The sequence below is a fragment of the Numenius arquata genome, chromosome 2 (assembly GCF_964106895.1).
Source record: "Numenius arquata chromosome 2, bNumArq3.hap1.1, whole genome shotgun sequence".
Taxonomy (NCBI): Eukaryota; Metazoa; Chordata; class Aves; order Charadriiformes; family Scolopacidae; genus Numenius; species Numenius arquata.
This window is the reverse complement of record NC_133577.1, coordinates 47,591,454-47,606,220: the sequence shown is the minus strand read 5'-3', so window position 1 is coordinate 47,606,220 and position 14,767 is coordinate 47,591,454. Positions and strand designations below refer to the sequence as shown.

At 46.5% G+C, this 14,767-nt stretch overlaps 1 protein-coding gene across 1 annotated transcript; it reads right to left on the bottom strand.

The window, feature by feature from the left end:
* Positions 1–8,658: 8,658 nt before the first annotated feature.
* Positions 8,659–14,767, bottom strand: H3-3A (H3.3 histone A). The gene is made up of 4 exons (XM_074144223.1): positions 14,535–14,767; positions 13,250–13,404; positions 11,493–11,646; positions 8,659–9,310 (listed from the first exon to the last, which is right to left on the bottom strand). The coding sequence occupies exons 2-4, from the start codon at positions 13,375–13,377 to the stop codon at positions 9,182–9,184; spliced, it is 411 nt and encodes a 136-aa protein (XP_074000324.1). The 5' UTR covers positions 13,378–13,404; positions 14,535–14,767; the 3' UTR covers positions 8,659–9,181.

Here is a 14,767-nt window from a genome sequence, read left to right as displayed (position 1 = left end):
GTGTCTGTCTCCCCGCTGCTGACCCCATCTCAGGGCAGTTCTTCCCTGGTGCACATCCTCTGCTTGTTTGCAGCTCCACCACACTTCTGCTCCACCCTGTGGTTTGCTGTGTTTTATTCTGGCTTTATTTGATACAGAAATGGTTCCAACAACCTGTGAAGCACTAGTCACAACTGTAGCATTGCGTAAGTACTGATGGGTAGAGACTTACAGAATAATAGAACGGTTTGGGTTCAAAGGGACCTTAAAGATCATCGAGTTCCAACCCCCCTGCCATGGCCAGGGACACCTCCCACGAGCCCAGGTTGCTTGAAGCCCCATCCAGCCTGGCCTTGAACACCTCCAGGGATGGGGCAGCCACAGCTTCTCTGGGCAACCTGTTCCAGTGTCTCACCACCCTCACAGGAAAGAATTTCTTCCTGGTATCTAATCTAAATCTTCCCTCTTTCAGTTTAAAACCATTACCCTCATCTTTTCACTCCATTCCCTGATCAAGAGTCCCTCCCCATCTCTCCTGTAGCCCCTTTAGGGAGTGGAAGGGGCTCTAAGGTTTCCTCAGAGCCTTCTCTTTTCCAGGCTAAACACCTCCAACTCTCTCAGCCTGTCCTCACAGCAGAGGTGCTCCAATCTGTGCAGCATCTTTGTGGCCTCCTCTGGACCCACTCCAACATGTCCATGTCTTTCCTGTGCTGAGGACTCCAGAGCCAGACGCAGTACTCCAGGTGGGATCTCAAGAATATTTTGGCTGCCTCCACCTCACAGCTATAGCTCAGCATCTTACTAAGCTTTACCTGGGAGCTGAGATGTGGCACCTCAGTCCAGCAGCTCCCAGCACCCACGGGATATAGCAACAGTACTGTGTGAATCTTCACATGACTGGTGCAAAAGCAGCAGCCTCTCGGGCCCAACATACCATAATTAAACCAACTGAAGAAGCTGGTAGTGCCAGGCTACATCCTGAGGATGACAGCAGCGCGGTGGTGCTAAATAAAGGCAGTTCTACGCGGTGCCAAACTGCTTACTGTGGACCTTCTCTGCTCCCCTTTTGCTTTGCTTAAAAGCAAACTCCAGACAGTGTCCAATATTTCTCCCTCCTGGAAGAGCTGTTCCTGGGAAGAAGAGCAGCACGGATGTGATGGGGAGGCAGATATTAGGAAAAAAGAGTGGAGAAACACTAATATAAAACAGGATTTTGGAGCTTGGGAATCACAAACACAGCCTACACCATCCCTCCTATGGTATTTCCCAGGACCCAGGTGGTGTTTTGATACTGTGCAAGCCACAGGTGGGCTTGTCTTGGCCATCTGCAGTTGTTGCAGGCCCAAGACCTGGCAGGAGAGGGAGGCAAGGGAGGTTGTAGACAGGGAAACATGTACCTGCTGCTCCTTTCAGGCAGGGCGTGCAGCAGAATTTCTGTTTTACAGTGGGTAGGGAGCAGGAAAGAGGGGCAGGGTGATGTAGCAGGGAAGGGAAGAAGCTTTATAGATAGAATGTGATGCCTTTTGTAATGATGCCTTTATTTGTAGAAAGAGCACACAAGACATATCGGCACAGGCTTTGAGTGACATGGGTTTCCCCCTGGGTTTCCCCCTATTCAGGACCAGAAGCTTGCTGCTTTCCATGCCGGGAGCACGTTCCCCACCTGCACAACAGCCAGATCAGAGCAGCTTTAGGAACAAGGTACCAAGGTCAACAGCCCCCTGGTATTAGCATTGTATTTTACAGGATCTCATGTACCAGAGGGATGAATTATCAGGCAGTGCAGCAATGGGACAAGGGGTAATGGTTTTAAACTGAAAGAGGGAAGATTTAGATTAGATCTTAGGAAGAAAAATCTTTCCTGTGAGGGTGGTGAGGCACTGGAACAGGTTGCCCAGAGAAGCTGTGGCTGCCCCATCCCTGGAGGTGTTCAAGGCCAGGCTGGATGGGGCTTCAAGCAACCTGGGCTAGTGGGAGGTGTCCCTGCCCATGGCAGGGGGTTGGAACTCAATGATCTTTAAGGTCTCTTCCAATCTGAACCATTCTGTGATTCAGTGCCAGCAGCAGCAGAACCAGAGCAGTCCCTCACCAGCGTGGCAGGGGACAGATGTGTTTCCACAAAGCTGTTACAGCCCAGCTCCACGATGCTCGTGGGTGCACTATAACTGCTCTCTGTGCCTGTAGACAGATTTTTTTACGTTACAGAGAGTGGCTGCTGCGTCGTGTGCTCTGCTAGCAATAGCTACCATTCTTAACAATACATTACTGCACTGCTGTGAACCCGAATGCTATTCTGTTAGTGTTTATTTTATTAATTTATTGAATAAACACTAGTGAGGTTAGATACCGTCTGTGGCTTTGGCTTCTTTTTTTCCCACAGCATTCGAAGCAATTACTTTCATGAAAGGCAAATGATCCATTTAGTTGGAGAATCTATAAGGCAGAAATGAGATCAGATTCCTAAACAGATGTGCCCTCCTCTAGAGGGATTCAGTGTCTGCAAGGCTTCAAGCTGACACCAGACAGAAACATCTCTTAACTTTACTGTGTCTGGGCTGCACAGCAGAGCTGGCAGTTATATCAAAGAGCCAGCTCTGGAACTTCAAAGCAAGGGCAAGTAACCATCAATTTAAAGCATTTTGTGTACCAGGGAATGGAAGGGTGTAAGGATGCACGTTTGTCACAAGGACGGGGCTGGCACCACCAAAAAAAACCCTAAACCCCAATTCACTGAAAGAAAATAAGTGTCTCTTCCTCAACAGCTCAGGCAAAGGAAAATCCTTTTGCTCATTTTTGGCACAGAGGTGCCTGAAGAGAGGGGGCTGGAGGGAGCCAACGACAACAATTGCAGGTCCACACATCATGTAATGCTTTCCCTGGGTTGGTGCTATGTGTCTGAGGAAACACCTGAGATTTTCACCCTGTACTCCCAGGAGAGTAGTGCTGGCATCAGCCTGGCAACCCCTGAGCTCTGTATACTTGCCCACACACCCTGGACCTGCTGTAGAAGTGCCCCCTCCTCTGCCCACCTTCTCCAGCCCATGCCCTCAGCCCCAGCAGGGTGCAGATGGAAGGAGGCACAAAGAAAAAAAGCCCATGGAGACAGCCCCTCCAGGCAAAGGCATGGAGAAGCTTGCGTGGCTGCTTGCCAACTCCCTGCCCGCTCCACGGTGAAGCCAAAGACTGAGGTCTCAGGGCTACACGCGCCTCAGTCTGGCAACCCTCCCATGCGCCAAAATAGCAGGCATGGAGACGGTTTGAAGTCACTCCAGCCTGGAGATGGAGGGACAACACACAGCTCCTCAGCTGCAACCAGTCCTGGGGATGGCACCCAGCTGGGACGCCCATCCTGCCCATCCACAGTTCCTCATGGCCAGCGTCCGTGCCCATGTGTTCACCTGGCAGCTGTCCCACCCACAGGCCACTTGGCAGGGTCTCGGCTGCCGGGCAATGATACATTTATACAGGAGGCTGTAAATACAATTACTTGGGCCTTCCTCCTCCTCCAGTACTGGGGAAAGGGAGCATCCCTCACCTGATGACTGCTGCCTTGTCTCAGCCTGTCCTCTCCTCACAGCAGTCCACAAGGGGAAGGCAGAAGAGATAATTACGCCCCCTCACCAACTCCAACAGACAACTCAAAAGCACTTGAACTTGAAAATCTCTTGCAAATCTAACTTGGCAGGAGAGGGGATCAACCGGCCTAATTGTTCCTGAGCAAAGGGTGGTGGGGGCAAAGCCAAGGGTTAACATTTATAACGGAGGCATACAGAATTATCCTGCGGTCACTGCAGGATGTGTATGTTCCAGTTGGATTTTACTTGGGACGCTTCCATGAAGCAGCATCTACATAAGCGCAAACCATGTGGTGAGGACAAGGTCTTACCAAGGGAGGGGGACATGAACCTACAGCCCCAACACTGGCAGCAGAGATGGGTGGTTTCCAGAGCTGTAGAAACACATTTTGGGGGGAGTGAGGGAGGTGTGGTCTCATTTTCAGGCTTTTTTTTTTTTGCCTTTTTTTTTTTTTTCTTATATCTTTCTGACTTCACAGGAGCTTCTAGTAACATAAAGTACCCCTGCTGTTAGAGATCCTGCTGCGTGCCATTGGATGCCTGCACGAGGAGATGAGGGGGATGCTGTTGGCAGAGGACAACACTGCAGAGAATCAGTGGTACGTGTCAACCTACAAATGCATTATCAAGAGAGACGGACAGAAATCAAGGCTCATTTCCCTACTCAAGAGTGACTATGATGCCAACTTGGACAGCACACACCTCCATACCTGCCTTTGACCCCCAACCTCATCATTTGTGGGATTTTATCCAAGTGTCTGGATCTTCAGTGCTGCTGCTGCTTCGAAGGGATAGCATCACCATCAAGGAAAAAAAACCAGAAAGCTTCTGTCCAGGCACGCTGAAACTGAGAGCATCCGTAAGCCTCAGCATTTTGCAGGCATTTCCTCACACTCTTCATTTTAAATAAATCATTTCTCATACATTTATTTATAGTTGTGATCCTGTAACAGGTAATACTCCCAGGGATGACAGACAGGAGGCAACCAAAACGCCCCTCAACACTTACAGCTACAATTCAGGCCGCCTTTCCCCGTTTATTCAGAAGTATTCCATCACTGCCAGACATACGCAGAAAATTCTTGGATAAAAGTGGCACCTGTCTCCTATAAGCATCATATTTGTTGGTTTTGGGGTTTGTTTTGTGATTTTTGTTTTACTCTTATTATTTTAAACTTTATTAAAATCCCCATGTATGGGCCACGGAAGATGGGAAGGGGTGGTATGAATCAGAGAAAAACCACACAGATATAACAGCTGCCTCTGTGAGAACACCCAGAAACCAACTTTCTATGCAGAAAGTCCCTTTTAAATAGGTCATAATTCTGTCCAGTGAGAAGGGAGAAAGTCAGCTACAAGGGCAAGAGAAGAAAAAGACATATCCTTTACCTGCGTGTCCCTCCTCAATCCTACTTCTCCATTCGCAGCCCCTGAAATGTCACCTGAACTCGTGTCATCCGGAGTAGATACTTGGCCACACACCAGAACTCTCCTGGCCCGACTTCTTCATTCTCATCTGGGTGGCAGGGGAGGGATGCACCTTGAGTAATAGCTGTCCAACAACATGACACCATGATGAGGGGTGTCTGCTCCCCCAACCAGACAATCACCGCTTTGAAATATAACCCTCAAAAGAGGGCTCATGCTGTGCTGAGGCACCCTTCCAAAACATATGTAAAAAGTAGTAAATTCTTATAGTTTGTGAGGGTTTTTTGAGAGCAATTTCTTGCCTTGATCAACTATGTGACATTAGCCCCATCAAACAGAAAACCAGACAGTCCCTTCGCATTATCCAGGTCAGAAGATAACAAAGCCTCCTCAGATTAAAAAAAAAAAAATAGATAAAAATACGTAAACAGTGGCTTTTTGTTCAGCAAAATACTTGTCTGTCTGTAGGCAAACCTGCCATAAACAAGTCTGCAACATCTTAGTTGCAAAAACAACTGCACAACTTAGTGCAAAAAAAAAATCTCAGCACTAAGGATGACTTGTTACACGCGGTGATGGAAATAACACACAAGTAAAAGGGGACCAAACAGCTCCCCAATAGCAACAGGGTGATCTGGACCAGGGGAAAAAAAAAAAAAAAACAAAAAAACCACAAAACACTTTCCTGGCACTAGAATTCCTCCTCTGAATTCAAGCCCTTGAGGCCAAGTTATATGAAAAGTGTTTTTAACTCCTTACACATTATGAAGACAAAGAAAAGCTGCATGTCTGTTTGTTAAAGAATCAAAATTGCATTAAACAATGCAATCAACATCTTTGATCTGAACACTACCTTTACTTCACTAAATATTGGATTTAAAATTAAGCTCTGGAAGATAAACTGTGCCAAGAGAGGCAGGAGAAGCTGGTATTAGAACAGTAGCACAGGCCTAAAAGTTTAGGTTCAGTTTCACAGTATCTTGAATCCAAACTGTATCCCGCTAGGGAAATGGATAATCCTACTCTCCTGCCTGCTCTAGTGCTTCAGATCAAGCAGATATGCAGAGTCAAATTATTTGGCTAATTGACCAAAAACTTTGGCACAGGACGTAGATGAGAAAGAGACACTGGTTTCAGTCACATCAAAGAGCGGATTCAAATGAATCACTGAGCAGTCACAAAACCCCATGAAAGCGAGAGGGCAAAGAACGCACATCCTGGGACAATAATCCCAAATTACAAAATGCATCCCCAAAAATTCACCTGTGTAAGAGACTGTGAGTGAGCAGTTGAACAGAAACAGTTGCACTTACTCTCCTTCCTGAGCAAAATGACATCACTAATTTCAAGTAGGTGCTACAACCTGTCATAGAGCAGGCGCTAATGAATCTAGTCCCCATGGGATAAAGGGCTGGATGAACCCAGCTCAGCAATGCATTACTTAACCATAGGTGCGCTAATATTACTTTATATTCAGCAAGTTACTTTTCTAAACAAATCCTGAAATGCTGAGTTTAAGCTCCACGCTAGTCAAGCTCTCATGAACTACCGGTTGAATTTGATACAGCCACATGAGAGAGACTGATCCTTTGTCTGAAGTTATTTCCCAGTACGTTAATTTGTGGCTCTGGGAGGCAAGCTTGCTTTTTTGTTGCTAATACAAAGCATCCAAATTCAGGAAAAAAAAATAATAAGGTTTTATATTTACTCTTGAGAAAATAGTAAGTAAATGCTGATAATGTGCAAATCAAAAATAAAGACTTAAAAAACAGCTTATCACATACACTTTATGAAGGACTTCCCAAAACAGTTCAGAAATTGAAGTGTGGACATACATGCAAGGATGTGCCTTAAACAGATGTTCAACCTTTGAGTATTGTCACAACCTTGTCACTAACAAGTAAGGAGCTGCGTCACATCCATCTCTCCACCCCACAGAGTTAAACTCCTCCCCAGCAGGATGTCCACACAACCACAACTTGTTTCTAGTGTTTAAAATCTCAGCTGCAACTGAATTGCCCAGGAAATAGCAGAATTGCTATATGGGAAAAATATTCTAATATACCTAATAAAGAAAAAGTTAAGTTCCTTACCCATACTTCAATTCCAGGTTATTAAACAAAACAAACCCCACAATCTAATTACCTTTTTGTGTAGGTGGCTGCAGCATTGTTGACTGATGCATGAAACAGACTTCTGAAGTATGGGACAAAACAAGTAGTTAATTACATTGAAATGCATCCATAGTAAGTTTATCAGGGTTGTTACCAAGTAGACAGAAGTGTCATCTTAAATCAGTTAAGTCTCAGTTGCTCACCTTTTATATGTCTGTTGTTGTGGATGCTCCAAGACAACTCTTCCTTAATTTTTGATAGCTACGAACTGCTTGGCATCAAAAGGATGTGATCATATTTTATCTAGCATTAGTTTTCTCTGTGACAAGCTACTCCATTTAAATAGACTTTACTCCACACAACCCTGGCAGACAGCATTCATTACTTGAGCTGAGCAAGTTATGAATAATGTGATTTATTCTATAATTTTTGGCTCTCTGTTAAAGATCACAGAATCTTCCTGGTTGGAAGGGACCTTTGAGATCGAGTCCAACCACCAAAAAAAAAAAAGACACCAAAGCAGATAATACATCTCTATTAATCCTCTTTGCAAATCTTCAGACAAATTCACTCTTGTGCTCAGAGCTCACTCAGAACCTCTTGAAAGAAGTTAGCAGCAAATAAGCTCTGTGGGGGTCTTAGCACAGAGGTGAAATACGCTCACTGCCTACATATTTTTCTTCTCTGTAACTAATTTCATTATCCACAAGAGCTATCAAAAAGTACACCACGTAACTCATTTCCAGACTGGTCCATCAGGATCCTTAACCAAGTTCCAGGTAAAAAAATTAAACCCAATTTTTTGTAGAACATGATTTCAGCAGTAAATTTCTTCACAGGAACTTTTAGCAGCAATTAGGAGGGGATATTAAAAAAAATTATTAAGTTTTAAATGTGTGCTCCTAAGCACTGCTTCTATGAAGTATTGTAACTAACAAGAATGGTACAAAAGTCTTGTGATTAGAGTGTACAAACTGAAACTAATCACATGTGGACTAAGCTCTCAAACATGCCAGAGGGTGTGACAAACAGAAAGGTAGTCAACCAAAAAGCGAACACCTACAAACCGAGAAACCAGATTACATACAGCAAAAGGGTTGTTGTTTTTTTTTTTTTAAAAAAGGGAGGTTAAAAAAACCCCAACCCCCAAAACACACCAAAAAAAAGCCCAAACCACCACACCCCATCACTTATAGCATACTAATGAACCATGAAAATCAGAAATGCTTCCAAATTCAGCATTAATTTGAGTAAGAAAGGCGTCTAAATGGCAACAAACCTGTTTTTTCTTAGCACTGTAGATTAGTTAGAGAGCTCAGTCCAGCTCCAGACTCTACCCAGTAAAATACTCACCAAAATTGCTTTCACCTGCAGTGGACACAAGTTTTACACCCTAAAAAAAACCCTTCATGCATACACTACTTCAGCCAATGGAGTATCCTCAGTGTTTCCTAGATCTGCTCCAAGCATTTAGGCCACATATTGAAAAGAAAAAGGGAAGGGATGGCTGATTATTTTAAATCAAATATGTACTATTTAAAAAAAAAATAAAAATCAAGACTAAAAGCAGGCATCATTTAATGTATTTTAATAGCAAACTTACAGGAACAGCACAGAAGACAGACAACATTAAAAACATGTACTTGCATGTAGGACAACTCAGTTAGAAAAGTATAGTGAATGGATGGAATCTACTGTATGATAAAAATGCTACAAACACCATTTAGTTGCCATTGATAAGAAATTTACTTGTTTAAAAAAATCCAAATGCTGGCATTGTCCAGAAAAATTTGACAGGTTTATTTATAATTTTTTTTTTTATAAAGTTGAATTGTTGAAACTTGTTCACCGAAACATTTTTTTGACCGCATTGATGTTTTATGCCCCCTCATTTATATTAAAAATCCACACACAAATGAAAATGGGAAAAAACTTGCCAATACCCAATTCTGTCCCCTATTTTTCCATTTGCAACCATATACTTAGGTACCTTTTAACCCCATGGAAAAAATATCTAACGTTCATTACTACCAATAACAGGAAGAAGATTTTGCTTCGAGAATGACAAACCCATCGTGGTGAAGTTTAGGCGCGCTCCCCACGTATGCGGCGTGCTAGCTGGATATCTTTTGGCATGATTGTGACACGTTTGGCATGGATAGCACACAGGTTGGTATCTTCAAACAGGCCAACCAAGTAGGCTTCACTTGCCTCCTAGCGTAGAAGAAAAGAGTTAAAAAACACTTTCAGTCTCTGAGCACGAGGAAAAAATAATAATAATTCAAAGTACAACATAACGTGGCATTAAATTTAGGCTTCTACCTTTATTACACACAAACAACAAAAGTTTCAGATTCTCAAAAAAATAAAAGCCTCCATTTTCTTATAAACCACCAAATAATAGTCTATGTCAAAGTTGTGTACTACTCCCATTTGACAAAGATATCCTCCAAAACACAGCCAAACAAATATTCCGATGGGACTCTCACAAAATAACAGGGTATCTTATCAAAAGACGAGTTTGTTTAGAAACTTCTTTTTAAAGGCTGGATTACACTATTCGAGTGACTTGTTGCTGCCTCTTCCATAGTAAGAGCTACTAAGCATCTAGTGAAATTGGCAAGAGCTAAAAAAAGCAAAGCACAGGAACAGTAACCATTTACAGGTTTTTGGGTTGATAAAGAATTTTAACACCTAGCAATCTCCTAGGAAGCATCTCAGCAGCCAACATCAGACCAGGCCACAGCACGGCCAGGGTGAGAAGGCAAGCGTGATGGGGCTCGCCTACAGACAGGAGGCTGACGTCCATCTTTCTAAAACACATGCAAGAGCAAACCATGTTCATGTGAACCACTTCATTACCAGGAGTCACAAAATCAACCTACGGAGTTCAAAGTCCCTGTTTAAAAACACAGAGCATTTAACACAAAGAATGAAAAATACTAATACTACAGACCTCATCTGCTGTAGTAATTAAGTCATTTCGTATCCAGTAGGATGTAGCTACCCTAAGTTCCTCTAACAGAGTTCTGTTAAATCACTATGCGAGAAGTTAGGACACTTCAAATAAGCTGTGATGGCACGAACAACATGGTAATAAAAAGGTTAAAAGTTGGGTTTTTTTGCAAATACACAAGCAGGAAGCACTAGGAATAGTACTAGTGTACTAATAGCACTAGGAACAAGTCCTAAACCAACAGCTCCTTAACGCAAAAACAACCTTCTGAAAAATGTATTAACTGCTGACTAAATTTTAAGAAGCAGTTCCTGACAAAAAGACATATAGGTAAACCTCAGGATTTAAGAACTACCACATTCGCTCACAGAAGTGAAGACAGAAAAACAACCAAAAGCAGACACTTTGCAAACACAGGCAGCCACCTTTTGAAGCTAAGCACGTGCTGAAGTTTGTAGCACCTCATGGCATATGCTTTGGCCCTTATCAAGAGGAAGCCATTAACCAGAAAAAAAGACAATTTCACCTGAATATCAGATATTCTACAATTGCAGCCAGATTCTGAAACAATCTTTTGACAGCTAAAAGAACAGTAAAGTTCTATCTTTAATCAGGAGTGTTATTTCTATCACAAGAGGGAAGCGTTCCTGTGATGAGAACACAGTCTTGGAGGGGACCTAACTTAGATGCAAGAATTTGGGCCAGAAAGAGCAATCAAGGTTTCACCCTCAATATACTCTAAATAAGGTATTTAACTAATTTTTTTTTTTTTTTTAAATGCATTTAGCATCAACTGCATCATACAAAAGCACTTATTTCTTTAACTGTGCTTAGATGTGGCTTATCGAGCTGTTTTGTTGGGTTTTGTTTTTTTTTTTTTTTTTTTTCAAAGAGCATTTGAGGACACCAAGACCGCCATTTGCACACGCCAGACCAAGCTTTACACAGCAGCGCTTTCCTCTCGGACTGCACGGCTTCCAAAGGCAAAGCCTCTAACAAAGCTCGAGGAAACAGATTTACATCAAGTATCTTAATAAGATGCATTGTTCCATCCAGTGCAACTACTTGAGGGGTGAGGGCTATTAAAAAAAACTACAAAAAAAACCCCAAACCAAGCAAAAAAAGGCACACACACCCCCCAAACCCACATTCATAGCCTTTGTGAGGAGCTGCAGACCTGACCCTGAGTTATTTTAGCCTGTGGTCCCCTCTGAGCAATGGAGGGTTGAGGGGTGCATCCCCCACTCTCAGCTCCCTCCTGGGAGAGGCCACGCCCACCACGGCAGCCCACCAATCAGGAGGAGCTGGGGCTTACCCTAGAAACAGGCTGGCCAATGGCGGGGGGAGGAGGGAGGACGGAGCCCTCCCTTACCTTCAGCCCCCCAGGTTTTGAGGGGGGCACTGACCCCAGGGACCCCCCCACCCCCGGGTAAGGCTCACCTGCAAAGCACCGATGGCAGCGCTCTGGAAGCGCAGATCTGTTTTGAAATCCTGAGCAATTTCACGCACCAGGCGCTGGAAGGGAAGTTTACGGATCAAAAGTTCGGTTGACTTTTGATAGCGCCTGATTTCACGGAGAGCCACGGTACCCGGCCTTTTGAAATTAAATAATTAAAAAAAGAAAAAGGGAAAAAAAAAAAAAAAAGAATTAGTATCCAAGACATCCTACATCGCCTTAAATATATGGGTTTGTCACCCCTGGGATGCCCCATCCCTGGAGGTGTTCAAGGCCAGGCTGGATGGGGCTTTGAGCAACCTGGTCTAGTGGGAGGTGTCCCTGCCCACAGCAGGGGGGTGGAATAAGATGATTTTAAGGTCCCTTCCAACCCAAACAATTCTATGATCATCTAAACTAAACTAAGCACCATACACGTGCTGTTTTCAGTAGGAGTCCCAAAATTTACAGTACAAACCCCGTTTCACAAGCTAAGGGTTGCTGATTTCTCACCACGGATCCCTGCGAACTCCCACTGGCCTCAACGGGGATCCCTCAGAAGAGACACGAGGCCCTGGTGGCCCTGACTTTGCCAGGAGAAGGGGTGGGCAGCCCACGTTAGCTGACTGATGCCAACGCTGCCATGAACTGTTTCAGCTGTACGATAGGAACCCTCCTAGCAATTAGCCTGAAGAGCAAACTCAATTTTAAGGAGAATCCGGCTTTTCTTCCTTACTGACATATGACACTGAAAATCCACAGAACTAACAGAATTCATATTTTCTATTATATTATCAGTGCAAACAACCTAGCGTATTTCCTTGTGTTAGTTTTGGTGTCAGAACTACAAATTCAGATTAACAAAGTAATTTTGCAGACAAAGTCCACCCGTGAAACTGATACCACCTTTTTTTCCTGCAGAAACTTGGCATTTTCCTACTCCAGCTTCATTACCTTTCTCCTGGACTATTAATTCCACCTTACACCTACAGTGATGGACTTTTAGATCGAGTTTGCTATTTCCAACTGGCTTCTTGTCCCCAATCCACTTCCTCCCCTCTTCCCCCCCCCCATGGAATACATATACCCATCCCAAGATCTTCTTCCGAGCTGAAGCACGACTTCTGTACCGAGCAAGGACTGGAAAACCCCCGTTATTAGAGGGGTGCCACGAAGACCTGCCGCCCACCCCAGCCTACACCCTCCCGTGGCACCGGCGCCGGTTTTGGGGACAACCGAGCACATCGGCGGGCACGTCGCGCCCTCTCGCGGCAGATGCCCGCCTCTGCACGGCCACCGGGAGCCCGAACGGCGCCGAGGACGGATCGAACCCCGTAAGTAAATTAAGATAACGCCGCCAACAATAAACTTCGCGGCGGCGCGACCCTGCTGCTGCATTTAAATAAGCAGAAGTTAAAAAAAAAAAAAAAAAAAAAAAAAAATTTAAAAAAATCGCACAGCCGCGTTGAATTTTTAGGCACCAGAACCGAAAAACCCGAGGAAGGGGCTAACGATAAACACCGCATCGGTGACCGCGCTGAGAATTTATGGTGGTTTTGTTTTGGTTTGGGTTTTTTTGTGACAACCAGGGACCCGTGCCCCGCTGCGGTGGAGCGGTGCCGGCAGGGAGAATTCCCCCCCCCCCCCGTTCCCCCCTCCATCGACCCGGCGGGGGGAGGCTACGGGGGGGGGGGGGGGGGGGGGGGGTGAGGGGGGTGCTCCCGGTACCGGCCGGTGGCCGCCGGTGCGCGGCGCTGCGTACCTGTAACGGTGCGGCTTCTTCACCCCGCCAGTAGAGGGCGCGCTCTTGCGGGCGGCTTTGGTGGCGAGCTGCTTGCGGGGCGCCTTGCCACCGGTGGACTTGCGGGCCGTCTGCTTGGTACGGGCCATGCCTCTGCCGGCGTCGCTGACTTACACCTGCCGGAGGGAAGAGAGGGGAGGGAGAGGGACCGGTCGCCCCCACGCCCGGTCTCAGCCGCAACGCCCCCCGCCCCCGCCCGGCACATTGCCCCCCAAACAACGGGCGAGTGGCCTCCCGGCTGCCCGCCCGCCCCGCGCCCCTGCCCGCCCAACCGGCGGGGACAGCCGTTAGCCCCGCGGCGCGCAGCCGCCCAACGCCTCCCACCGCCCGAGGAGGAAAATAAATAAATAAAAATTAAAAAAATAATCAAACATATGCCGATCGCGGAATATTAAAATACCCGGCTTTGGGAATACACGAATTCAATATCTCGGCTAGATCCCTGCAAGCCGCCCGCCGGTAAGCGCGGAGCGGCGGCTGCCGCTTCCCACCGAGCCGGTCGCCCGTCACCTGCCGAGTGTTTGCAAGCGCCGCCCGGCCAACAGTAAGCGGGGGGGGGGGGGGGGGAGGAATTGAGGCTACCGACCCGCCGCTTCCCACCCGCCGAAAAAACCTCCTGCGAAACGGCGGAGCCGGTGCGAGGGGAACCGCAGCCCCCGCCGGCCCTTCGCCGGGCAGCCCGGTCCTCCCCGCCGCCCGCCCGCGCTGCCCGACCCGCCGGTAACCGCCGGCAAACCGGCGTTTATGGTGCAAAAAAAAAAAAAAAAAAAAAAGGGTTCGGATAAAGTGCGAGAAAGCAACAAACTTTTTTTTTTGGGGGGGAGGAGGGTGGTTTTTTGGGTGCCGTCTGTCTAAGCGCTTCCCCCAAGCCGCCTCGCTCCCAAGCGCCTCTCACAGGCAAACTCATCTCCCAGACCCAGAACAAAATGGAAACAATCACGAAATGCAGCCCTAGTCCTTTTGCAAAGGAGGAAAAAATAAATTGCGAAAAATAACGCCCCAAAAAATCGCCAGGAACTCCAAAACCATGTGGGTGCAGATGAAGGGGGAGGCAGCGGAAAAGTTTGCACTCGAAAACCAAAAAATTGCGTTGGGTTTGGGTCGTTTCTTCGGCGAATTTCTTTCCCTTTTTATTGTTTTTTATGCAATAGGAAAAAAAATATGGTCGGTGACCAGAGAAAAGAGACAAGATGGTGAAGCTGAGCAACAACTGTGGGGAGCAGGGGAAGGAAGGCAGGAGAGTTACCCTGAGCTGGCGAGCGGCTCCTCTTTGCGGCCGCTTCCCAGCCCCGATCCGGGGGATGTCGGGCTGAGGAGGCAGCTCGGGGGCTGGGGAGGAATCTGGGGGGGTTTTGGAACGGGGGCGAGGGGAGCAGAGGGGGGCAACGACGACGGGAAGCGGGGCCGGGGGGTACCGGCGGAGGGAGTCGCTCCGGCAAGGCGGCTCGGGGAAAGGGGACGGGGGAACACCGCCGCCTC